The 25,171-nt window shown below is 50.3% G+C and overlaps 3 protein-coding genes across 4 annotated transcripts in view; 1 reads left to right on the top strand and 2 right to left on the bottom strand.

Moving 5' to 3' along the window:
* Nucleotides 1–18,339, bottom strand: part of LOC138107023 (kelch domain-containing protein 3-like) — a 34,302-nt gene extending 15,963 nt beyond the window's left edge. Inside the window, exons 1-8 of the mRNA XM_069008355.1 lie at nt 18,216–18,339; nt 11,200–11,435; nt 8,748–8,924; nt 6,460–6,575; nt 5,066–5,137; nt 4,625–4,838; nt 4,258–4,344; nt 2,880–2,988 (exon numbers count right to left, since the gene is read on the bottom strand). Of these exons, the coding sequence (XP_068864456.1) occupies nt 2,880–2,988; nt 4,258–4,344; nt 4,625–4,838; nt 5,066–5,137; nt 6,460–6,575; nt 8,748–8,924; nt 11,200–11,353 (929 nt within the window). The 5' untranslated portion in view covers nt 11,354–11,435; nt 18,216–18,339. The remainder of the gene's footprint in view (nt 1–2,879; nt 2,989–4,257; nt 4,345–4,624; nt 4,839–5,065; nt 5,138–6,459; nt 6,576–8,747; nt 8,925–11,199; nt 11,436–18,215) is intronic.
* A 67-nt stretch (nt 18,340–18,406) lies between these two features.
* MEA1 (male-enhanced antigen 1) lies at nt 18,407–19,782 on the top strand. Its single transcript, XM_069009214.1, has 3 exons — nt 18,407–18,837; nt 18,917–19,031; nt 19,098–19,782. The coding sequence occupies exons 1-3, from the start codon at nt 18,484–18,486 to the stop codon at nt 19,259–19,261; spliced, it is 633 nt and encodes a 210-aa protein (XP_068865315.1). The 5' UTR covers nt 18,407–18,483; the 3' UTR covers nt 19,262–19,782.
* The window catches only part of PPP2R5D (protein phosphatase 2 regulatory subunit B'delta), a 27,530-nt gene continuing 22,019 nt past the window's right edge, over nt 19,661–25,171 (bottom strand). For both annotated transcript variants that reach the window (XM_069009211.1, XM_069009212.1), the window contains exons 14-16: nt 23,438–23,510; nt 22,854–22,970; nt 19,661–22,508 (exon numbers count right to left, since the gene is read on the bottom strand). In XM_069009211.1, coding sequence (XP_068865312.1) covers nt 22,371–22,508; nt 22,854–22,970; nt 23,438–23,510 — 328 coding nt within the window. In that variant the 3' untranslated portion in view covers nt 19,661–22,370. The remainder of the gene's footprint in view (nt 22,509–22,853; nt 22,971–23,437; nt 23,511–25,171) is intronic.

Raw genomic sequence — 25,171 nt, 5'->3', positions numbered from 1 at the left:
CCATCTGATGTTGGTCCTGGAATGCTAATGAGGAACTACAACATCAGGGATTTCTAGGGAACAGTCTCACCTATGGTTTCCTGCCACAGTGGTCTTGATGGAACAACCAAAGCACCTGAAAGACTGGACACTACATCTCCTTGCACAGAGAGGTCAGCCTGTGCTGAAACAGGGGTAGGCACTCCCATGGCTGATGGTTGTTTGGAGAATTTGAAAGAAAGGAAAGGTGTTTTATGTCCTGCTTTGGTTTGTGACAAATCAATTTAGTGTACCCTCACTTCTTAGCTGGGACTGACCTCATGCAGTGACTCCTCGCCCCAGTGTCACTTGTTTCCCCACCTATGAGCCACTAAGCTTCACACCTCATGGAACATGAGGCAGTGCCTGCCCCCCCAGGTCCCCACAACCCCAGGCCAAACTGCAGAGCACAGCTCACTGCAGGCAGAGAAGACCTGTTGCTGATGGGACTCATCTGCCCGGATACAGGCAAGAGCCCCTTTAATTCCACCTCGTGTGCTTACAACACCACAATCTAATCTCACATCCACGTCACAGGAAACCCCAGACCATCCCTTATCTATCAAAGGAAAGCCAGCAGGCACCATGTCTGCGGTTTTAATCACCAAAAGGCAAGTAGCAGGGTGAGCCTGGAGTTCAAGATCAGGCAGCCCCCAGGCAGCAGGGTGCAGGGCACGCCTTTGCCAGCCAGAGCCCAGCAAAACTGCTCATTCCTGCTGCAAAACAACTCACCCTGCATTCAGTGACAGCCTCTGTTCCCTCACCAGAGCCAGGATTTCTAAGCCTTGTCAGGGAAAACACAGTCTGAAGCCAAATCTGAATCAGCATCTCTTCAGCTAGAACTGTTTTATAGCATTCCTTCTCCCCCTCCTTCTTCCTTGTGGATGGTCTCTGCACACTGAATTGCTGGTGGGAATTGGGTGGAAACCAGACCAGGGCCATAACTGTGCCATGGGAACACCAAGCTTCCTGGTACCTTAAACAGGACACAAGTGATGGATTGCTCCCGGCCACAGTGAGGAACCAGAGCTGGGGCAAAAAGACCAGGCTCTGGGCAGGACTACCAAAGAAACAAAGCTTTTGGATGCCACAGGAGCAAGCAGCCTGCAGAAGTGCCTCTTCAGCAGTCTACAGGATGTGTGAATCCTGGAAGGGTGGGCAGGACACAAAGGGGTTTTGCCTGCCCATCCCCCAGTGCTGCTCCCTAGAAAGCTGAGCCTGCTGGCTCATCCTCTGAGAATCCCTGCTGGATAGCCCGTGCTGTGCGACCCCTCCCCCTTCCCAGCCAGGGCAGCACAGGTCAGGAGGCAGACCACTGGGAGTTCTCCATTACAACGACTTCCTGGAAAACTTCTTATCTCGCCAGGCAGCTCCAGAATACACCTGATAACTGTTACAGGAAGCAAGCACGGGCCCACCCCCACCTCCCACTTCCCCAGCCTGCAAGACCCTCCCTCCAGTTCAAGCAGGCTGCATTCCTGGCTGCCAGCAGCTCTTCCTAGCCCACACTAGTGCTGATGAACGTGCCTGTATTGGCATCGAGCCTGACTTAAGAAACAACCTGAATTCTGAAGTGGTTCAGTGGAGAAGACAAGGCGCTGCTGCATTGCCTGGCAAGAGTGGGCTGAACTCCAAAAAGCTGGTGTCAAATTTGTTGTGGTTTTCTAGCATTTCCCAGGAGTGCCACGGCTTAACATCAGAGTTCAGCTGTTGCTGTAACACAAATCTACAGAGCACAGCATCTGGGACCACCTGAAACTCCCATAAAGCCCTACCAAGCCTTCTGCTGTACTGAGCAGCACCCAATATCATTAGAGGAGACTGGACAAACTTAGCACCTCTGCATACCTCACCTACACAAAGCACTCCCTCACAGCCACACAGCCGTCCTACAGCTAAGCACACGCCCGCCGAACTCCTGGAACCTGAAGGCACTTCACCCCATCACACACTGGTATGGTCAAGCCACCAGCAGAATCTGTCCTGCTTGGTCCACTGCCCCAAGCTGGCTTCAGAAGCATCCCCAAAAAGCCACTAGCAGGACCCCAGGGAGAGCCCCAAAGCATTCTAAACCATGTAGAGAGCTGAAAGCATTTAAGATGTCTCTGCAAGCTGGACTGTGCTCCCGAGCTGCAATTTGTCACTCCAGATAGCATAGAGTGTGTCCTGGTGATAGGCCACTTCCTTTCTTTTAGCAGCTGTTAAGACTCTTGGCCACATCCAGCTGCCCTGCACCCTGACAGTATCACTCCCAGTGTTTGACAGCTAAATCCCTAACACCAGGTCCCAGTTGTGAATGGAAATATTGCTAAGGAACACTGGCACAGAAGGCAACATTGTCTTGTCATGTGTGTAGGCTCCTCAAACAGCTCCCAGCTGAGCTGACATCCCACTGCAGCTTGGCAGCAGAACCCACACTTGCCAATAGGAGAAAGCTCTGGTGGGAGAAGCAGGGTAGCACGTAGGTGAAGATAAGTCAGTCTGAGGTCTGCTCTGGCACAGCAGACTGAGATATGTGTCCTCCTGACAGCAGGATCTCCTCCCTCATCCCCACCACCTCTTTCACAGAAAGCTTGAGCACTGCACAACCCCTCCTGAGCAGCCTGTTACACCCTTCTGTCTCTACATGTACAAGATGGCTTGTCACCAGATGCTCTACAAGCCTACATGACACCTTCAGTCTCTTCCATGGCCTTTTTCAGAGAAGCCCTGGTGTACATGACTACTTACACTTGTCAGATAGACTGACACTTGCCATGTGCCTCTGAAGCCCATCTGATACAGCGTGGGACAGAGAGTGAAGGGACACTGTGCTGAAGGGAGTGGCAAAGCCTCTCAAGGAACCACTTTATACAACTCACCTGGTACCTCCAAAGAGGATGATTTTGTCCCCCACTCTGCAGCAGCACTGCCGGCGGCGAGGACATGGCCCTTTCCCCTTGGGTTCAATCTTCCTCCAAGAAAGAGAAACTAAGGGGAGGAAAAGAGTGCACCAGCTTGTCACAAGAGCCTGGCCAAGACCAGCTATAAGCAGGTTATGAATTTAAATGGATCACAGGAAAACCAGAGGCCCACTACCCCACAGACACCAACTAGCCAATATGCACCCTGCCCCCGACCTCCTCACTAGTGGCTAAATGATGCACTTCTATGAGGCTGTTACTGAAGTGCCACTTAGAGGCCGGTCACAGTCCTGGAGCTCTGCCTGCTGAGACAGGATTTGTGGGTCATTTCATAGAATGGTTTGGGTTGGGGGGACCTTAAAGACCATCTTGTTACAACCCCCACCATGGGCAGGGACACCTTGCACTAAACCAGGTTGCTCAAAGCCCCATCAAGGCCTTTCACTTGTAAAGCCTGAGCACCAGGACCCACAGACTGCTATGGCAGCGGGTCTGACATCACAGGGAGCTGCACAGGGCAGAGCTGCAGAGCAGGCAGGCAGCCTCCCTTCCCCAGAACCTGCTGCGGTCGGGATCTGGAGGAAGGAGACCCAGGAACCAGCTCCATCTGCTGGCAGGCTGTGATCGCAGAGCACCCTGGCAGAGGTGCATCAGCTGCTGGGACAGCTTGGCTGCGGGGAGGAGGGCGTGGAGACCTGAACAAGATGGAGACAGCAGCCTTTGTTCTTGCTGCTCTCTTTGGCAAGGATGCTGGGGGAGAGGGGGACAAAGCACAGGATTGAAACGTGCAGGAGCTCTGACACCAGCTCACAGATCAGCTTGGGGAGCAGCAGGTTGGCTGCTCTCAGGTAACTTCACCATGCAAAGCAATTAGCAAACAAAATTAGTCTAGACAGTGAAATGTGCCTGAGGACCCCAAAACAGCTCACAGCTGACTGATATTCAGGGTACCAGCTGAAGAACCACCCCTTCTGCTGCACAGTTTGAGCTGGTACCAAGAGGTGTTGATCCTGCAGTTCAAGTTGAATGGTTTCCCCAGCTATAATCTCTCCCTACTCTAACCCCATTGCTTCTCCATATATCCTCTTCTGCCAAAGAGAGTATTGCATATTTAAGAACAAGACAAAGTTTTTCCAATTAAATATGTCTTTCAGAAATACCTCTTTTTCCACTTTCTAACTGAGATTTGGAAACATCCTGAGGAGGCAGGGTAGCAAGTTGCTGTCAGAGGAGCCAAGAGCCATGCCCCCCAAGCAGTACTCCTTGGATACTATGTTCCTCTGAGCACTCACATGCCTGGAGCACTATCACTGCATCAAGTTAAAAGCATAAATACCTGGATTGAATTTCCAGAGGTCATGGAAGTGTCTGTTCAGGCGTGCATTGTAGCCACCAAATACATATAGTTCACCATTGTAGCTGACTGTAGGGAGTAAGCACAGACATCAGAGGGCCATCCAGCAGCTCCCTGACCCAACATCAAACACAAAGCAAAGTGGTGCTGGTTGTCCACCTGTGCTTACATCACCTTCATGTGCAGTGTGGTGTGCCAAAGCTTTTTGGTGGGCAGCAGCTTTCCACAGAAATTGGGCTTTGTGCACCCCTTGCTAACCCACAGCCCCACCCAGCAGAGCAGACACCCCTTCTAAGGCAGGCAGAAATTTCCTTCCACCACCCTCCACCCTCAGCAGACCCACACTCACAGGCTGAATGGCTCCGCCGGCCCTCCGGGAGCACGGGAGTGGGAGGGGAGTCCAGCCAGGAGTTGGTTTCTGTATCAAACACTTTAATGCGGTTACAGTAGATCTCATTGTTGGAGTGAAATGGCCCAAACCGATCAGCTCTGCCACCAAACACGTACATCTTTGTTCCAATGATGGTAGCTGAATGAAAGTCTCTCCAGCGAGCTGGGGTACCCTGAAGGACAGAGTAAAACACAAAGACAAAAGAAAGAATGCAGATTACCCAGGGAAATAACACATCTTGATGGTGAAGTTGAGCGGCCGCCTTCTCCTGGAGAACTTCCCATCCTGCAGATCCCAGCCACACCAGCCAGAAGCTGTGAGACAAGTGTGGGCAGCTACCCCAGAGAATAGCAGATACAAAACTTCCTCCACAAACCAGAGCGAAAAGCAGACACTGACCTTGGCAGAGATTAAGGTCCACGTCATGTTTGTGGTGTCCAATTTATGGATATCATTTGAAAAGCAGTCAGCCTGGAAGACAGACAAGCAGCTTGGTCACAAAGGGACTGAGAAGCCTGGTCGCATCCAGCCCCAGCAAGGATGCTGTCCTACAGACCTGGAGCATCCCTTTGGGGGTCTACTTCCTAAAAGACAAGGTGCTTGCTCAGGCAGCACTTATCACTTAACAAGAGGAAGGAAAAGCCTGTTTCTTCTCAAAGGTGTCCTATCTTTTCCTGAAGCTTTCCCATTTATTTGGTGCTCAGTTCCTCCCCCAAAGACTGTCCTGCACACAATACATTCATGGCAGGAGCTGCCTCCTCTGCATGTAGCAGGAGAAGAAAAGAGGCATTAGCAGGACAGTCAAACTGGCTCCTGGCTTTGCTAAGGCCACCTGACGAGATGCAGAAGCTAAGATTACTTCTGGGAAGCTGAACATCCAGGAGCAAATACACTCCAGGTTCTGAGGTCCCACAAAACCCATCTGCAGCTGGCTGCCTGGAAGAGATTGCATTCACACAGACACTGTGGACTCCTGCTCTTCCAGGCGAGGTAGAAAGCAGCAAGACAGTCAGAGGTTTATTTGGTCTTGTTTAAAAACAAGACACATCTGAACTGCTCCTGCTGCTGTAAACAATATCATGGATTTGGCATACTATTGTCCTCAGAAAAGAGGGAATAACCCAGACTGCTGTAACAGAGCCCCAGCTTTCTTCCAAGCAAGCAGACATTACTTTGCACAGCTTTTCTGCAGCCTGGGGATAGGCTGAAATTATATTTACTCATTTCTTAAGATCAGATCATAAGTATTTGCTCAAAAGAGCATTAGGCACACTGACAGCTATTGCAGGATGAACTTTGGCTCAAGGTATTCTTAATGGGAAGGCAACCAAGTGTTTGCTGAAATGGATCAGGAAGATGTCAGAGCAGGTAGAGACTACAGGGAACATGCACCAGACTAGAACAAAACCTCATTTTCTGACTCATTTCTGAGCCAAATTAAAATAAATGTAGATTAATATATACTTATTAAAAACATTGTGTATTTATGTATCTACATTTGGCTGAGAAATGAGCCAGAAAAAATTATATTAAAAAATATTTATATTTTTACATCTTTATGGTAAATATGTTTTGTGAAAGTTAAAATAAAATCCACCACTTTTTTGGACTTGCTTTTCCAACCATCTTCTCCACAAAACAATTAGCATAGCCTGGGTACTAATGCCATAACTTTGCTAAGTTACAAAATGACAGTGACTATGAATACAAATACGCCCCCGTGTCCTGCCTCTATCAGTGTCCTGGGTATCAACACCCTCTTTCACCAATTAACAGTTACAGAGACTACTCACCAGCTGTTCATAGCCTCCAAAGATAAACATGCTCTTTGCCAGGACACAAGCTGAGTGCCCATCTCTTGCCCCTGGGACCATTCCAGACACCTTTGGCGTGAACCACTTGTGCGTGTCTGAAACAAAACAAGAGGCAATGCTGAGAAAACGCAGTAGGTGTTGGGGTGGGATTGCTCTATTACTGCTGTTCTTCATTTCTAAGGCAGAAATCATTCTCTCTTTCTCACACAGCACCTGCTCTGCCAGAGAGGCTGCAAGCTTCTTTGGGCAAGGCTACCTGCCTGAGCCTCCACAGAGGGACACAGTGATAGGAAGTCTTAGCCTCTGGGCACGGCCACCGACTGCCTGACCAGACAAAGAGCTCACATTTTAAGTGTGAGTAGTACAGCACTGCTTGAGCAATGTTATTTTTACTGAATCTCTTGCAAAGTGTACTTGTGAGTCACTTATCAACTCTGCATTCACAGTTTCTATTACAATGAAGCAATAATGCTAAGTGGCTCAACTGATCTCATGGTGTGGAGATGCTCAGTAACTGAGCATGACTGAGGAAAAACAGCTCTCAAATCCAGATAGAAGTCACTTAACCACAAGCTCTCCTTAACTGTCTTGCACATCCCCACCTCTGCAGTGCAGCTCTCCCTTATCTGCTCCACTTGTGACATTCTCATCGCCTCTTCCTCACTTTCCACCCTTCACAGTGCTCCCTGTGAGCCTGCACCAGCCAGATTCAGCCCCTTAGCCTGCACACTCCATGGGTTGGCTTGATTTAGAAGATGACTTAAAATCTAGCCAGAGCTGTTCTCCATGCCAGGGCAACACAGAGCCAAGCCAGCGACTCACTGCCAAGCACAAGCAGGCACCTGCCCCAAGAGCTCACAGAGGCACAGATAAGCCTCAAGGCTGCAGGAGACATTCCCCCACCCTCCCTGACTGCTGCTGGCTGCCAAAAGCAGTCCTTATTTCAGAAAGTCATTAACACTGGAGCCAAAGCATGAGGATCACTTCTCTGAACTTGGCCTGTGGACACAACTGTCCACCTATGCTCCATCTGGCACCACACAAAGGCTCTTGCAAGGTCAGCAGAATCCCTGGGGAGCCTCTAGTGAGAGACAGCTCAGGGCTATCGGGTTCCTTTTCTTCCTGGGGCTCCTTCCAAACTCAGTCACACTGTATCAGCAACAGCTCATCCAAGTGCGACATAAATTAGAGATGGAAAAGACCTCAATTTGGGATCTTCTCAGCACCCCAGGGACAAAACTGCACTCAGACAGGACTTTATTTTGCCTCATGTGACTCCTACAATGGAACTTACACTGCAGACATGGGACTGCGACTGCCAGCCTTATTTTCAGGAGTGGCAGACCTGTGTTTACAGACAGCTGCAGAGGGTTTGGAGCAGGACTTTCTGTTGATTTTCACTTAATGCTGAAGTGCTGGAGCTGCCAGGGAGACTAAGCAGGTCCCACTACAATGCCTCTATGTAAGCAGAGGTTTACTAGTGGCTTCTCATGTGTCAGGGGAAGGAAGGGGGAAACGCTACGCCCCAAGCTGTAAGATATTTCCTAATAAAGAAGAGACACCTTGACCAAGCACCAGAGCAAGCGGTTTCCTTGCAAGTCCAGCAAGACAGTTACTGGCCATTTAGATGGACTTGCCTCCAGAATCCAGATACACTCCTTTTCTTTCCTGACACTTGTGTCCATGCAGCTCCTGATGGTGCCTTTTCTCCAGAGGTGCTCCAGCAGTGCTATGAAGAAGCCAACCAAAAGGCTCAAGGAGTTTATTTTTCCGGTTTATCTAACTTGACTCATCTCTTCCCTGATTTTACCATCCTGTCCCTGACTACTTCTGTGCTTTTTCCTCACTCTCTTTCAGAGTTTCAGAAAGAAGGACCACACTGGAGAGGAGCCACAATCCTCAAGAGCCCGGCCCCTTCTTGCTTCAACCTTCAGCCACAATTAAGGAATACTACATCACACAGAGAGAACACTTCAGTTGTAGTTACTATCAGAGAGAGCATACAAAGCTGATAGAAAAATTAAAACCATTTTGATTATTAGACAAGATCAGCAATCTCTGTTCAAAGGCTTTTACAGAGTTTCAAGCATGCAGACACAATGGCCCCCCTGCTCCACTTCTATAACTGCTGAAACAGACAATGACACCGTTTCCTCCAGACTGTCACTGAGGGACAAGAAAACAAATTGGGCAGCAGAGGTGGGGGGTAGAGAGAAGGTCTGATCAAGAACAGTTGTGACAAGGAAGAGTGAGAAGCTGGAACTTACTGACATCAAAAGCATAGAGAACATTGCAGGCTCCCTCCGTGTCGTTGCGACCACCCCAAATGTAGACGGTGTCGTCGATGAGCACTGCTGAGTGCCCATACCTCATGTAGGGCACCTCCCTCACGTGGTCTCGGCTGTTTGTCCACACTGGAGGCAACTTGATCCAGCGCAGAGACACTGGAAACACAAGTTTGAGCCCATGTCAAATGCTAAGCCTGCTAAATTGCTCACAGTTCATAACCCATCCCGCGCGGTGCTTTTTACCCCGTGACAAGGTGCAGAAGCAGTCGAGTAAACAAGAGAAAGCTGTGTCTGACCCTGCATAGAAGCTAGTTAAGAAATACAGAAGGAAGTCCTCTAGAGGCCCAGAGGACAAAAACAGGCTCTGTTCTACAACAATTCACTGAAAAAGTTTCCACTCTGGCTCATCCTAGACTGTGAGTGAAGATACAGCACACAAACAAAAAAACAGGGAAAGAGAAAAGAAAAAGTATGGAGGTGACCATGAATGCAGACACTACTTCAAGCTAGTGAGATTGCTGAAGATACTCAAAGCTGGAAGAATGGGCAGCACAGGAATAATTCACTGCAGTAACATGCAAGGGAACACCTGAAGGCACCACTTGGACTTGCAGAAGCACAGTTTAAGAAGAGCAACCCAGCAGCTTTGTAGGAACTTTGTTTGCTTTTGTTTTGTTTTTCAAGCTATAGATGAGGTGGCTCTTTGTCTCCTTTACCCCCATCTGTACCCAAGTTCTCCCTGCTAACCTTGTATTACAAATAGGAGTTCCTTGTGATTACAGGTTCCCCTTCCTGGCAGCCTGTGTGTCACGTCCAGCAGCAGCCAGAAGAGTCAACAGGTATTACAGGGTTTAATGACAGTGCAAGAGCCACAGCAAGTGTTACCCAGCCATTACATAACAGGACCAGTCACCCTCCCTCTGCCTCACATACAGCCTCCAGGTTTGTTTTCTACATGAGACTGATAGAAAATATAGCAAAAAACAGTCTGCAGTTCCTCTGAAATAATAACATAGGGAAAGGGAAAAGTCAGGCATCTCAAAAGGTGAGCACTTACCCCACAGGCAGAAAGGGCACTGAGGAAGCACATCCAATGCTAAAGTCAAGCTACACTGGATGCTTCCTACCTAAAACACAGTCTTCATCTTTGGAAGACTGAAAAGAGATCATTCAAAATCTGGTATCTTGGCTTTAGCACTGGCACCTGACAATGCTAGCTGAGCAAGGGCTTGAGAAGCCACTGTCACTTCCCATGTGGTGGCTGCAGCATTCTGACACTTTAATATTTGGGAGTGGTAAGAACGAAAGACAACGCAAGAGCATTCCTTTGGGCACAGTCACTATGCTTCCCCAGAAGAGTGGTGCTCTACTTGGCATGTTCTACAACATTCAGCTGTGTTGAGTGTGAAGGCCCAGTCCCTCTGGACAGAGGTGAATGTCAGTGTTCACAGGACCCTGAGCTACAACCCCCTCCACACTGGGAGCATGTCACCTAGGCAGCCCTCTGTAACCAGTGCTTTTACTCCTGCTGCATATCAGCCTTAAAGAAGTGAATTCACTGCATCTTACAGACAAACAGGTTCATCTACTTGTGGGTGTTAGCAGAGCATTCAGCACGCTGTCCAGTCTCCAAAACTGGTCATTGGTTCTCTATTCTTGACTCTTTTTCACTGGACCCACCCAAGCATCTGTGCAGTTTTTCAACCACCTGCCTAATTACAGGGAAATACTTCATGGACCAGCTCAGTAACCTCTTTAGTTCAAAGAGCACTCAATCAAGAAATACAGCCTCTGCCAGCACAACCATGGCTCCAACTCAGTCTCATGACAGGTACTGGCTACCCTACACAAATGGCTCCAGTTGCAGATGCTTTTCTAAGCTATGTTGTGAATCTTCATGACAGTTGTTACCAAAATGGGAAGGCCTCCCTCCTAGCCACATGCCCCTACTGACTCCATGCTGCAACAGTTGTCAGATGCCCCCATAGGGAAACAGCTCAGATGTCTACACCTGGAGTCAACTGAGTGCACTGGCTGCCAGCCTACTCCTTCTATGCTATGGGCAGCTGAGCATGGACATGCTGCAAACTGAAGGGGGGACCTGAGCCAGCTCGATATCACCTCTTTGCAGCTGGTTGAGTTAGTGTTCACAGAGAACAAGGACAAACCAAGTCACTGGCTATGTGCCTACTTCAGTGAGTCCTTACCCTAGCAGTCTGATGAACTACAGCCACTCTGTGTCCTGCCCCTGAAGCTGAAAATGCAAGGCTGCACAAAGAAAGAGGCTCCCATCTAGTCTGATAACTTTTTCTGGAAATTAAGAGTCGGACAGCACGTTACAGGGTATCACATGTCAGGCAGCAGCAGGCAAGAAAAGCAGTAACTGAGCCCAGCAAGCCAAGTGCTTTGTGCCCCACAAGGACATGTTTACCTGCGTTGAAAACGTGGACGTCGATCTGCCGCAGGGTCTCATAGTCCTCTCCAGAGCAGTACCCACCAAAGGAATAGACCTTGTGCCCGACAGCCACGGCCGCGTGGTTCACCCTCCGTGGCCCACCTTCCAAGTGCACTGCCCACCGTAGCATTCCTCCCTGCAAGCCAGGTGGTCTTCAGGGCCCCCAGTGCCACAGCCACATGCTTCCGAGGCCACCGCAATGTCACCTGGCTCTGCAACACAGACACAATGCCAAAAAAACATGATCCATCTTGCAGGTCTTCCTATCTTCCTTGAATGCCAGCTACAAAGGTTACCTTGCTGCATCCTCATTCAGCTGCCTCCCAATTGGAAACATTCCTCTTGGGAAGGGGACACAGGACAGGGCTCAGAGGAGCGAGCAGAGATGCCCTTGAATACAAAACCCTTCAGGGCAGCTGCACAGGCAAGCCCCAGCCAAAGGCCTTAGGCGAAGGCAGCCGAGGGCGAGCACCCGGCCGTGCCCTGGCCACGAAGGCAGGAACGTATCGTGTACATGTCACAACCATTTGTGTGCATGAATGAAAACACACAGCGAGAGCCAGCGGTGAAGGTGAAAAGAACAGACCCAGAGGGAAGAGCGTGCTCTTTGGATCAGTTCTGAGAAACAGCAGAGCAAAATATTAAAACAAAATACCCAACAAAAAACCTCCAAAGAACCACCCCTACATAAAGTAACCAACTTGCCATTATGGGGGTGGGTAACAACATTAGCATTTGGACTCACTGATTTGAGCACTAGGGTTCAATTTAATTAGCCATAAGAGAGCAGAACCCCCCTAATCTAGGTAGAAAGCTCTTTGCTAATGCTAAGAAAAGGTCTTTTCCTCCCACAGCAAATCCAAGCATAACTATGAAAATTCCGTAGCATCACAGCTTGTTAAGCAACTGACATTCTTCTTTCCTCAAACAGATGGCTTAGATCATATCTTAGAAAAGTCACCACAGCTGATTCTTGCAGAGATTCTCCTTTGGATCTAAGAATCTAGAGCACAACCCTGCCTGGGTGCTTCTGAAACAGCAGGTCAGTTTGATTTTTAACAGTTTTCTCCCAGCTGAAAAACTGCCATTAGAAGAGATGTCAGTGTTTCAGACAGCATAAATAAATTTGTCTTTATTTCTTGGCTCTAGGTTACTGAAAGATTCAGTCAGCATGCTCCCACCCCACAATCAGTTTCAGCATTTGCAGAATCCAAAGAAATTTGGGGATGCCTTTGAACAAGGACTAAATTCCTACACATAAAATTCTTACACTCTGTCCCTTTTCTCTTTGGGAAGTACTGAGTTTTGGCAAGGAGCACTTCCCTCCTGTTTCAGGTTTCTGAAGTAGCTGGAGGACAGCAAGAGGGGCAGTGCCATGCTGCTCTGCTCCAGTTGGCCACTCCCAGCCCTTCAGTCAAGTGGAATCACCACTCACAACCAGGCCCATCAGCAGCCTGACCACCCCAGTGCCCAGTCCACCCACACACTCCTATTTTATCCCCTCTTGTGGGAAGAGTAAGAGATGTCACCAACAGGGAGCTCCTAGCATGAAGCAGAGCTTAGGCTTCCAGCTTCATCCACTGACTCCATAGACAGTTCAAAACCATTCAGTAACCAGTCATCTCATTCCAGAACTCCCAAATGTCATTAAAATTTGAGTAGCTTATTTTTAAAGTTATTTCTTTTTTGAGTTGTTTTCATGCTCTGTATGTGAAAGTTACGGTGACAGGACACGTGCAAAGCCCAAACAGAGACCATCCTGCAGCCTTATTATAACAGGAGTTCCTCCTGCAAACCTGCTTGTTCCTGCAGCAACCACCCTAACCCAAATAGCAGTCAGCAACCCAGAAAGTCACAGCAAGATTTGCTCCAGCAGGGGTGCTCCAGAAGGGCCCAGGAACACCCCCCATCTTCTACAGGCCATGCTTCAATTTCAGATCTAGCAGGTTTGAGGGTTTTTTCTTAAGAAACTATTTTTTTTTTTAAGCCAGGCAGCACTCTTGTGTAAGTCCTCTGCAAAGCTACAGAACAGATGAGTTTCCATGGAACCCACCAAAGCCACCTTCCAAGCTATTTTGAAGACTTCGCATATCTAAATCTGTTTCCTGCCTCAGTCACAAGTTATTCCTGAAAAATCTAACCAATGTTTTCCTCATAATCTCTTCTCGCTTAAGTGATTCTGTAAAAGACTCCTCAAGGATCTTAACTGGTCTTTATCATCAGCATCAATATTTTCAACACCCTTCAGACTGAGCCCAATGCAGGAGGACCAAGAGGATGAATTTTATTTCCAAGTTCTCTGCTTGGTTCCTCCTGAGGTAGAAGAGCACAGCTGCTTGGCATGGCAGACAGGCATTGTACCAAGGTCCCTGCTTTTTTTGTCAAAAAGACTTGGAAAACTCTTCCTCACCCTTGGCAGCTCACTTGAGCCAGGTGCAAGGACGCTGGTCCTGTCACTGCCACAGGAGCTGGCTAACCTTCCCCAGCAGTTCTGCCATTCCCATCAGAAGGCAGCTCATCCCAAGAGGTTAATCTGGTCCACTGAGAACCAGCAGCTCCAGGGCCAACTCCTGGCACTGCAAGAAGGATGTAGAGGTTGAAGCAACAATGTTGAAATGTTGTTTCCTACAATTACTAGGAAAGTTTTTCCCCAAATGAGCGCTTTCCAGGTGACTGGCAGGTCTGGAGTGGTGGCAAGGGCAATGGGATGGAAGTAGGCTGTGCTTCGCCTTGGCTCTGTCCGGGGATACCCCTTTAGAGCAAACACAGAGCTCTGCCAGCACAGCCTCCTGCTGCCCCTCCTCAGAGCCAAGAAAGGCAAACACTCATCTGAACACTTCATGAAGAGAGAATGACCCAAAGCGTGAGGTAATCTTTACAGGGTCATATTTTAAAAGCCATGGGAAAACACAGGATTTAATAAGCTGTAAAGGTTTTTTCCCAAACCCAAGCGCTCTTCTCTACACTGTAATGAAAGCATCCATGCAAACTCCCATCTTCCTCTTCTGCCACACCCCTACCCTGAAACTACCATATCTTCCTGCCATCACCAAGCATTTGTTTTGCCCCTTCTCAGCCACACACAGGCCTGGTCTCCTCTCCTCCCTGCACAGCCCTGTCTCACCAGGATGCCTCCCCTACTCCTCCCCATGCTTTCTGTGCCCAGCTCCAGATTCTCCTCTCCTGCCTTATTTTCAATCGTTTCTTTAGACCAGTCTTCTGTCCCAAAGCTTTTTCCTCCTTCAAGCTCCCTCTGTGCACTATCTGCAAATACGAGTTAGACATATATTTTGAGAAAAAACTATTTTCTGTCCTACACCTATGGACACTGTTAAGGTCCATTTCAAGTTTGATTTCCAATGACAATTTATGTTATATAAATAAGGACATAAATAAACTACTTTTCAACCTCATTCCTATGAGGATTTCTTAGTAGGAGAAGTGCACTTGACATTAAGCTATGCCTTAGATTTCTTTAAAGATCACACAGGACACAGCCAAGGAGAGAGAAAAATGGCAAAACTGTTAAACAATTTACTAACAATTTCCCCCAACTGGACAATATTAGATTATGCAAAATACGTTCTGTGGTTTCTCATTTAGGACACCTGCAACAGTGATGAAGGCTATAAAACACAAAAATATTGGTAAGACAGAGGCAAACTGTATTAGAGAACTAGGAGAGCACTGCAGGATGTGACACACAGGATCATGGAATCACAGCTCCTGTTCAAGCCACTGCTTGCTTCCACTGACTCATGTTAGCTCCTTGCTTTCCCTCTCCAAAAACTAACAGAACTCTTACTTCCAACCATGCAATCTTCACAACTCCCTATTTCCCTGTCTGCCATGACCTACCAAGAGATATAGTAAAGCACAGAGGATGAAGAGAAATTTTGAAACCCTGGTACGTCCTGTCATTAACCAGGAATGCCAGGAATAAGAACATTTCTAAAAATCAGGATATGCTTCACTTACTGTTGAAGTACCTGATGCTGGTGATGCTGGAGATTAAGTGAGCACAGCAGTGAGTCATTCCTCTGCCACAAAGCACCTGGAGCATTTCACTGCTAAGCCAGGGAACAATCAGATTAAATTCAGCTCTACATTCTTCGAATACAGCACCTATAGACAGCACTTCTGTATCTCTGCTTGTGCTGTTGCCTGAAGATGCACTTAATGCCTGAAACAACTTTCATCCCCACTGCTCCAGCTTACACCTAACAAGAGCCTAACAATACAGCATATAGACATCTGAGATCAACAAAAATATCACTCAATAATCTCTCACTAGCATGTCTTCCAGAACTGTTGTGGTGACTTGAGCACAGTGGCATAGATAGAAAAAAAAACCCCAAAACAACAACAAAACCCCAAGCCAGTAATCATAGGTTTTAGTCAGATTTTTCACCTGTTTGTTCTATTGGCTTTATATTTACTATTTTCAATCCTACAATTAGTTATGAAAATACTTTGTTCAAGATAGAAAGCTACTGAGCATCTCCAAGTACAGTAGCCAGGCAATAATCTTAAAACAAACCCATATATCCTTTGATGCCTTAAAGAACATAGAAACACAACAACACACTTTTGAGATAATATTAGTGTAGGAGGTAATATAAAGGCTGGTCTTTATTGGAGGCTTCCAGGGCAGATAAGGAAAATGTCCACAAAATGCCCACCCCCCCCACGGGGTGAATACAGTTTTATAAGTTTAGCAAAGTAGCATAACTGACCAAAATCACCAGTTAGAGACATAAGTGGTGAAGTAATTCCCCCCCAGTTTAACTCCCTTCTAAATCTTCCCCCCTCAGATGCAAACTAAACTTCATTTATAAAAATATGCCTCAAAGAGCTGGTCTCAACCTTGGTTGCCAGGAAGAAGCAAGATAGGATAGGAGCCTTGGACCCCCAGCCTGGAACCTTTTGGAATGTGTTCTGTCTTTCTGCCTATTGGGTAGAATAAGGAAAAGTACTGGAGCTAGGCTACAAATACAATAATAAGCTGCCAAGCTACGAATATATTGGAAGGAAATATAAAAGCAAAAATCATACTGGCAATACCTTGGATCCACTTCTTTGCTCAAAGGGAGTTCCCTGGGCTCTCTCCCTCCTTTATGGACAGAGAAGGAAACCTAGAGCCATTTCTAAAAGCTGCCCAGATTAGCCCTGCTGCATCCAATTCCCTAAGCAAGGTGGAGAAACCCAGCAGCAAGTGGCCTGGATTTTCAAGGACTCGTTCTGTCACCCCCAGAATTACAGCAGCACCCATGAAGAGCAGCCTACCCTGCAAAGCTGCTCCAGAGAGCAAGCCCTACCGTGTGGCTGCCTCCGTCCCGTCTCCCAAAAGACACCAGCCACAAGGTTTAGTAACTCTTAAAATAGCCCAGCCAGTTCACAGCAGTCCATATAGACAGTTCTATTTCAAGCACATCCAACATACTGTTAGAGATAACACGAGAACAACCCGCTTTCTTCACTTGTGCTTGACATTTATCTAATGCTTGGAGTATTTGTGCTAAGGCAGTGTGAAACTGCAAGCTTGCACATTCAACAGCTCCGACACTCACAATGCAATTCCAGCCTCGGTAAACTAGACGGTGCTAGAACAGCCCTTGAGCTCGTGAACCGAGCCTGCTCTGGAAGCTCCTGTTAGCCATGGGAATCACAGACCACGCCACTCAGGCACAAATTTATCCCAGTGCCCCCTCCCCTGCAGCCAGCCTGGCCATCTCCTTATTTTTCACCAGATATTTTGCCCACTGATGGCTTACTTTTGCCTAAAGCCTAGCTGAGATTCTGCACCTCCTGAGCTGGGTTCTATTCTTCACCTTGCCTCCCAAACCCCAGCTTCTCTATGGAGCGTGCCCAAGCTTCAGAGATACTGCTTGACTCCCTCTTCCCCACCAGGAATTTGTCTCAGCCTGTGAAGCTGTTTCTGCCACGCCAAGGGCAGTCCCTGGGAGGAAGCAGGCTCAGGAAAGCCGAGCTGACAGCCAGTGGGGCATTTCTTGCTTTACATCAGTTTCTTCCTCTGCCCCTCTGTTGCACTGACACTGATCCCCAGGCAGAGTGATCTCCTGGGCTTGGCCACACACGGGGCAAGCTCACAGGTGCCAGCCTTCTCTCTGCCTGGTACATGGGGCTGGGGAGGACCAGGCATGCAGCCCCACACTGGCCACGACTGGGTGGGACATAAATGGTCTGAAGCCACACAAGGATGGAGAGAGAAGGTGCAGCAGAGGTCATGGCAGGGCAAGGGTCAGGAGGGCAGCCTCCCTGACACGGACCTGTCAGAGGAGGATAGGGATGCGTGGGGTCACAGAATCCTTTAAGGATGGAGAAGACCACCAAGATCGTTGAGTCCAGCCATTAAGCCAACACTGCCAGGCCCACCAGCAACCCGTGTCCTGAAAGCACCACATCTACAGGTTTTTTTAACACTACCAGGGATGATGATTCTACCATTTCCCTGGGAGCCTGTTCCAATGCCTGACTACCCTCTTCGTGAAGAATTTTTTCCTAATATCCAATCTAAACCTTCCCTGGTGCAGCTTGAAGTCATTTCCTCTTGACCTGTCTGTCAGTTGTTACCTGGGAGAAGAGGCTGACCCCTACCTGGCAACAATCTCCTTCCAGGCAGTTGTAGAGAGCGATAAGCTCTCCCCTGAGCTTTCCTTTCTCCACGCTGAACACCCCCAGCTCTCTCAGCTGCTCCTCATAGGACTTACACTCTGGCCCTTGAGCAACTCCTTTGCCCAACTCTGGACACGCTCCAGCACCGTTGGCCGCCCCTCCTCGCCCAAGCCCCTCTGTGCCGCCCCGCGCCCCCACCCGCGGGCCCGGCCGAGGGCACCCGGGCAGGGCGGCGGCCCCGCGCCCCCGGCCCTCACGGAGGGGCTCGGCGGTGCCTCCCGGCCTCACCCTCCCCCAGCCGCGGCATGGCCCGGCCGGCTCCCCCCTCCCCCGCGGCCCCAGCCCCGTACCTGTACCCGTACAAGGAGCTCCGACAGCCCCGCTCCGACAGGAGCTCCCGCCGCTCCCTGGGACTTGTAGTGCGGCGCGGCCCCGCCCGGGTCCGCGGGCGCCCCCCGCGCCGGAGCGGCGCGACCCCGACAGGCCCTTCCGCGGGTGCCGGGCCCCGGCCCTCCTCAGGGGCGGCTCCCTGAGTTCCCCGCCCCGCCCCGCTCGGGCCCGGCCCCGGCGCGCTGCTCCAGCCTCGGCCCAGACCGAGATGGCGACACTCGATGGCGACAGTCGATGGCACCGGCGGCGCGTGCCGGGGGCACCGCCAGCCGCGCCCGGGTCCCGCTTCGGGACTACAACACCCACAGTGCCTCGCGGCGGCCGCGGCGGTTCCGGGCGGCGGCGGCGGCACCTCCTCGGCGCCGCGCCCGGTGCATGGCGGTGGTGCGGAGCATGGGCCCCGAGCGCGTATGTCCCCGGGAGCCCGGGCCGCCGGAGGGCCCTGACGGCGCGGCGGGGTGGAGCGGCGATGAGGAGGAGGAGGAGGAGGAAGAGGAGGAAGGCGGCGGGTACTTGTATCAGCCGCTGAGCCAGGAACCGGAGCAGGGCCTGGGCGACGCGGGCCCCGGCCTGCAGGAGAGGCTGCAGGTACCGCCCAGCGCCTCCCGCCGGGCCGGGGTTATGGGCGCCCGCGGCCCCGACCCCCGCTGCCCGCCTTTCTCCGCAGATGCTGAGGCTGCACCTGCCCGACCCGCCGGTGGACAGCGAGGAGGAGAATGAGGAGGAGGCAGCGGAAGGCGCCACGGCTCAGAGCAGCCACAGCTCCATCCCCATGGATGCAGGTAACCGCGTCTCCGGCAGCACCCTCCCGGGGCTCTGCCGCGGTCTCACGGCCTCTCTGTTCCCAGAGCATGTGGAGCTGGTGAAGAGGACGATGGCCAGCGTGAAGCTGCCCACCCTGGGCATCCCTGCCTGGGCCAGCCAGATCTCGGAGGAGCAGTGGAAGGACGTGGTGCAGCGCACGCTGCAGGCCCGGCAGAGCCTCGGCGGCCCCCGGCCTCAGTGGAATTGAGGGCTGAGCTGCGGCACAGGGGCTGCAAACCCCAGCCCTCCCTCCACCCTGGAAGCACCCACTGCCTCTGAGCCAGGTGCTGACAGGACTTGCCAGTATCAACCTTCCCGTTTGTCCCACTGACATTGTCTGATTTTCCTTCCCACTCCTTTTTCTTGGTTCTGGCTGGTGCATAAGTCAATGTGATGACCCTGTGTTGGCTTCCTCTACCTCTGAGAAGGTAGATTGGTCTCCATGCATGTGGGGCGATGGGGCTTGGCTGGCTTTGCCCAGATTCCCTCAGGACAAACACTGGACTTGTCCCCATGCTGACAGTGCCAGAGATGTCACTCTCCAGGCTAGGGCCCCTCCTGTCAGGATAGGGCCTGTGTGTTGGAATACAAGAGGTGGAACAAGATGTGTCATTCCAAGAGATTGGTTTTATTTAGTTCTGTACATACAGGGACATCTGTACAAAATCCAACACTTTCATACTATGTAATGCTCTACTGAAAATAAAGTACACCATATGTACATATGAACTGTAAGCAGCTTAATACTTGTGTCCAGGGTGTGAATGCAGTAGTTTTGCTTTTTCCCTCGGGAGGAGCAAGCCAGGTGGAGTGGAAGAGGCAGCTCCAGTTCTGTCCATTTGGCTGACGTGGGGAAAGGCGTAGGCAGAAATGAGCAGCACTAATGCTAAAAACCAAGTACTGAGCAAGGGGCAGCTGTAGCGTGGCAGACACAGGTCTGCCTATGAGCAGTACATGTGGTGAGAGGGTGAGCACACTCCCCCCTGTCTCACATGGTCCCCTTCTGAGGTGTCCAGGACACTGGAATGAATAGGCAGCAAACAAAGGATGATGTGAAGGTACTAAGCCTAAGTTCCCTGACCCAAAACAAGACACAAAAAGCTATGGGAACATCAAAGCTGTACAGCACGTAATCATGATGTGTTACAATCCTGCCCCTGCACACAGCACAACCCCAGCACCATTCCTCTGGCCAGGGTCAGGGGCTGCCAGCAGAGACGGATCATCTGCAGGACAGTGCCAGCCTCTGCACACCACAAGATTCTGTTCCCTCCGCAGGCAGAGCAGCCCGCAGCAGCGAAAGGCAGCCACTGCTCAGCAACAAGCAGGCTCAAGTGAGGGCACACCATGCTGCAGCAATCTAAAAATGAGGTCTTGGCTTAGAGCACAATGCTAAGCAGCCGGTTGGAGAGCCTGTACTGAAACAGGAAGGAGCCTCCTGCCCAGCCTGAGCCTGGCAGCCCTCTTTCCGCTGCGCTGCTCTGGCACCATCGGCACCACCCGGTGCATGTCCACATGCTGTGCCAGGTGTGAGGTAATTTATTGGCAGCTGATCATGAGCTCAGACTACTGTTCAAAATAAGCAATAACCTCCCTGAGGTGTTTCTGAAGTCTCCTGACGAACTGGCCCGTTGCGCGAGGCGGAGGGGAGGTGGGGTCCTGCGTGACTGGGGGGGATCTCACACATGCGCTCACCAGCTCCTCCCAAGAGATGGTGGCATTCCTGGTGAGGGCTGAGCTGGGAGAGAGCTACATGGGGCAGGGATGCAGGATACACAGGTCAAAACAGCCTCTTTGGGGTTGGAGGAAAGATGTGCTGCACACCAGCAGAAAGATTAGAGGGGGTGATCCTCTGACCTGGGAATGGTTTACTGGTGAGGACAAGCAGATACAGCAGGACCTTCTACAACATCCCATGCTGCTGCAAAGCAATGTCAGGCTAGCACCAACCCCATAAGCTCCCTGTGCTACTGCAAACCCACTTCAGCTTATGTGTCAAGAAAGCAGGCGCAGCAGGTAAGAAGCAAGGACTCCCTTCCCTATGACAAACCAGCCTCTGCGGTGGCACCTTGGCCTGGCACTAAATCTGCACCACAAACAACGGGGGTGAAAGCTGGATCACAGTAGCACCCAAGTGCTGCACAAGCTATCAGCAAGTGTCTCTAAATGCTAAGTTAGCACGAGTCCCTGATGCACCATGTGATAAGTAACGAGGGCCTCAGGCCACAGCAGGTGCCAACATCACAGGAGAGGTGGACTGTGCTCAGAGCACCCACAGAAGCAATTCAGCAGTAGTGCTTAGCCATTGATAATAATGAGGAGACAACTGAACACTCAGCCACCCCCCACGAGGTGTATCCATTGCTTCCACTAGCTTGTGGAAATGACTAGCAGCACAAGCTTCCTAGAAACCCTGGCTCTGAAGAGCTAAGGATGGGATACAGAGACAAAGGGAGAGCTGCAGGAATATTTTAATTGAGCAGGTAGAGGAAGAAAGTAGAAGTCAGTGGCTGACATCGGCTACAAAGCGGGAAGTTAATTCTGGGCCCACAATTAACCCGAGACATCGGGAAGGAGATGAGTCAGCACGGACCAACACAAACAGCAGAAGGAATTCACTTTCTCACAAGAGAGCTTCTAAGGATGCTCTAAAGGGAGGACTGCAATAGTATGTAGTGCTTGCACCCAGCTTTACGGGGGGTGGCAAAGCACTGAACCCCCACTCCACTGACAGGGGAACAGAACAACGGGCTTGTAGCAAAAGAAAGGTGGAAGTAAACATTTCCTCTGCTGTACATAAGACCCTTCAGCAGTGGAGCTGCACCCCAAGGCAGGGTGGAGAGGCAGCAGAGCCTTCACAAACTGCTTCTGCCCCAAGCTCAGCCTGGCCTCTGACCATGGCAGGGCTCAGCTGCACAGGCAGAGATGGGCAGAGATGGGCACTTGGAGTTCGGAGCAGCACACCGAGCCACGTGTGGCAGTCTCTTACTCCTGGCAGAGTAAGAATCAGGTGGCAGCTCACAGTGAAGTGAGTCCTGCCTGGACTGATACAAGCAGAGGTGAGGCGGGCTCCCTTCATGCCTGCACAGCCAAGGTGGAAAAGCAGGAGGACAGAGAAGAAGCAGGAGGACACGACAGTGGTGAGATACAAGTTAATAACATAAAACCAGATCTACCCTGGAGGTATGCAGATGGAGTGGAGGACAGGCACAGCTCACCATGTTCATTCCTTACTTATACATGAGAACCGAGTGCATTTCCATGACCCCTGGAGGAAAGGGATGGGGCAGAGCTTCCTGGGCCAGCTCCTGAGCCCGTCAGAGAGCCTCCTGGCTTGAGGTGAGAAACTCTTCTGCTCTCTTGTGGGCCTCCAAGGCTTTTATAGTGTAGACGTCCTGTGGAAGCTCAGATTTCCGGCGCAGCAAGACTTTGTCCTTCTTAATGTCTTTCAGCATCTACAAACAAATCAAAGGAGTCAGGAATCAGTAGCAAACCCCTTCATGCCTTCAGCCTCTGACTCCAATTGCTCTAGGATATGCTGGGTGGCACTGCAGCATGCTCCAGAACAGGCTGAGAGCCAAACACAGACCAAAAGGACACAAGAAAGTCACACTGGCACTTTTTCCAGAGTGAGAAGGTTAGATAAACTCCACTCTTCAGACTATAGGTTGATCTCTTAACGATCAGGGATGGGAGTAGTGGCATTTACCTTCAGAACATGTGGAAAGAGCCATTTCTGGCTATGCTGATGTCCTGGCTGGACTGGGAGCAACTGTGAAGGACTTGAGTCACCTACGCACCTGCACAGCCTCAGTCTCCACCGTTTTCTTCAGTAGCTGTATGTCCTCTGCAGTCGGGGTCTCCGTTTCCATACAGCACACAGAAGGCAAGGGTAGAGGTGCATAATACATGGGGTACTGCAGACAACACAGACAGCTGCAGAGTCAGCACTCCATCCAACACCAAGCCTTCTCCCCCAGCACGCTAACACAGCGTGGCACAGTTCTTCCAGCTGCCCTCTCTGGCCCCCGCAAAGGCAGCAGCAGGGACACAGGCAGGGAAGGAGTATCCTGTCCTCCCCTGTGCCCTCTGACTCATAGCATGCTGCATGTGCAGCTGCAGTTGAGAGCATGGTCCATAAACACGTACATGCTCTCTGTAAGGCAGTACTTAGAGGTCAGTTCTACAGAGGGACAGGCTGATAAAACATTGCCAACATTCCCAGGACCCAGGACACTGTTTCTTGGGAGAGACAGACCACTGCTGCAGCAGTGCCTGCAGGACTGAGATTAAGTGCTAAAGCCTGCTCTTGTGGGCTGAGGAAGCAGGTCAAGACCCCCAGCACATTCTTGCCTCATTCATCCTAGGTCCTGTTGTCACTCACCTGGGGGTTCAGCCGAGCCAGCTCCTCTATTTTCTGCCACATTTCCTCTCGTTCCTTCATCCTGAACCTTCCCCTGCAGAGAGAGAGAGCAAGAGCAAGTGTGAACTGCTGGGGAAAGCGCAGCTTTCATTCACAGGATGACAAAAGCAAGAGACAGCAGAGAAGTGCAGGCAAGGGGAAGAGCTGCCTGTCATTCTATCTAATTCTAAATCTACAGGTGAGATAAAGCAAGAAGAGGGGACACACTGCAACTAGCAGAGGGTAGGCAGACGTGCTCCTCACTCACCTCAGAGCACAGGCTGGCAACAGTGGGCTGCACAGGTACTTTTGCCCTGGCTTTGTGCTGCCAGGAGTAGAGCAGAGTGTCTGGTTTCTGGGGTAAAGCCATGACACCAGTCTGGATTTCAAACACACATTCTCCTGGTGCCCCACAGATGCAGAGGGACAAACTGTCATGTCCAATAGAGCTGGGGTTCTGCTGCCCACTGTTCCTTCTCTCTCTAACCATAACACACCAAAGAGCTGCCCAAACACCCCAGGCACAGCTCTTGAACTTGGCACAGATTTTGGCACACATTTGAAGTGACCGTTCAGCAGGGCCACTTTATAAATCCCAGGACAGTGAATGTTCCTTGCAAACAGAGATGAGCACTCACCATCCCTTGTTACTCTCTTCTACATTTTGAACATCTGCACTAAAATCTCTGCTTTATTTCTGTTATTTTAACTACATGACTTTCATCCCAGCTACTGGTCTTTCTAGTGCCCTATCTATCCATGTTAAGGAAGTTCTTATACTCTGTAATCACGTCACACTCTCGCAAGTCATGTAGGCCAAGAATGAGAATGAAGCTGCCAAGGTTTCAAGCAGCAGATTACTCCACCAGAAAACACAGGGTCACAAAAAAACCTCCAACAAACCAACCCCAAAAGGCCCCAAATGAATAACCCATTCAGGACAAGACACTATCTGCCCCAACTGTCTCACTGCTTTTCTAAACGATTCTGATAAACCAAACAGTTTCAAGATGTCTGGGGAGATGAGAAAGGTGCAGTCAGTCCATTTGCACTGAACAGCAGAGAGACAGCCTTGCCCTGCAGAGTCTGTCCCTCATGACCACCCTGGCTGTGGCTGCACAGCTGGGGGTGCAGCAGTGACAGGCCTGAGCTGGCATGTCACTTGTAGGCATGTTAACTAAGTAAAAATGAGGCTAAGCCATACTCAAGCCTCTCAACATCTGGCTACAGCCTAACAGTACAAGCTCTCTCCTTTGCCCCATTTCCTATTTGCTGAGTTTGTCTGCACATGCAATCCTTCCCATACATGCTGTTTTCTAGTTCACAGCACAAGGTTTTCTGAAGCCTAAGCACAGAGGCACTAGACAAAAAAAAAATCATCTTAACATGAGCAGAAAACTGCAGCACTACCCATCCTTTTATTGAACAGCTCTGACTGAGCTGTTTTGTTGAGCTTTTTCAGAACAATTCTCCATCAGTCACACACCAGTGCTGGGAAGAGTCACCTTCAGCAGGTCAGCAGCTAAACAGGGAGAGAAAGCTTCTGATGGAAACACTAGGTAGATCTTGTAGGAAATGTGCTGTCACTGTGACTTAAAATACATGTGAAGATATTTGTGGGCTTCACAAACGCCCTAGAATGGGAAAAAAAGAAATCTTGCTTGCTCCCATTTTAGATCCTAAAAAAACCTTAATTTCTCCATAAGCAGGTTACCC

Source organism: Aphelocoma coerulescens, chromosome 3, assembly GCF_041296385.1.
Source record: "Aphelocoma coerulescens isolate FSJ_1873_10779 chromosome 3, UR_Acoe_1.0, whole genome shotgun sequence".
NCBI classification, from domain to species: domain Eukaryota; kingdom Metazoa; phylum Chordata; class Aves; order Passeriformes; family Corvidae; genus Aphelocoma; species Aphelocoma coerulescens.
The sequence above is the reverse complement of the archived record's forward strand: the minus strand, read 5'-3'. Positions and strand labels throughout refer to the sequence as shown.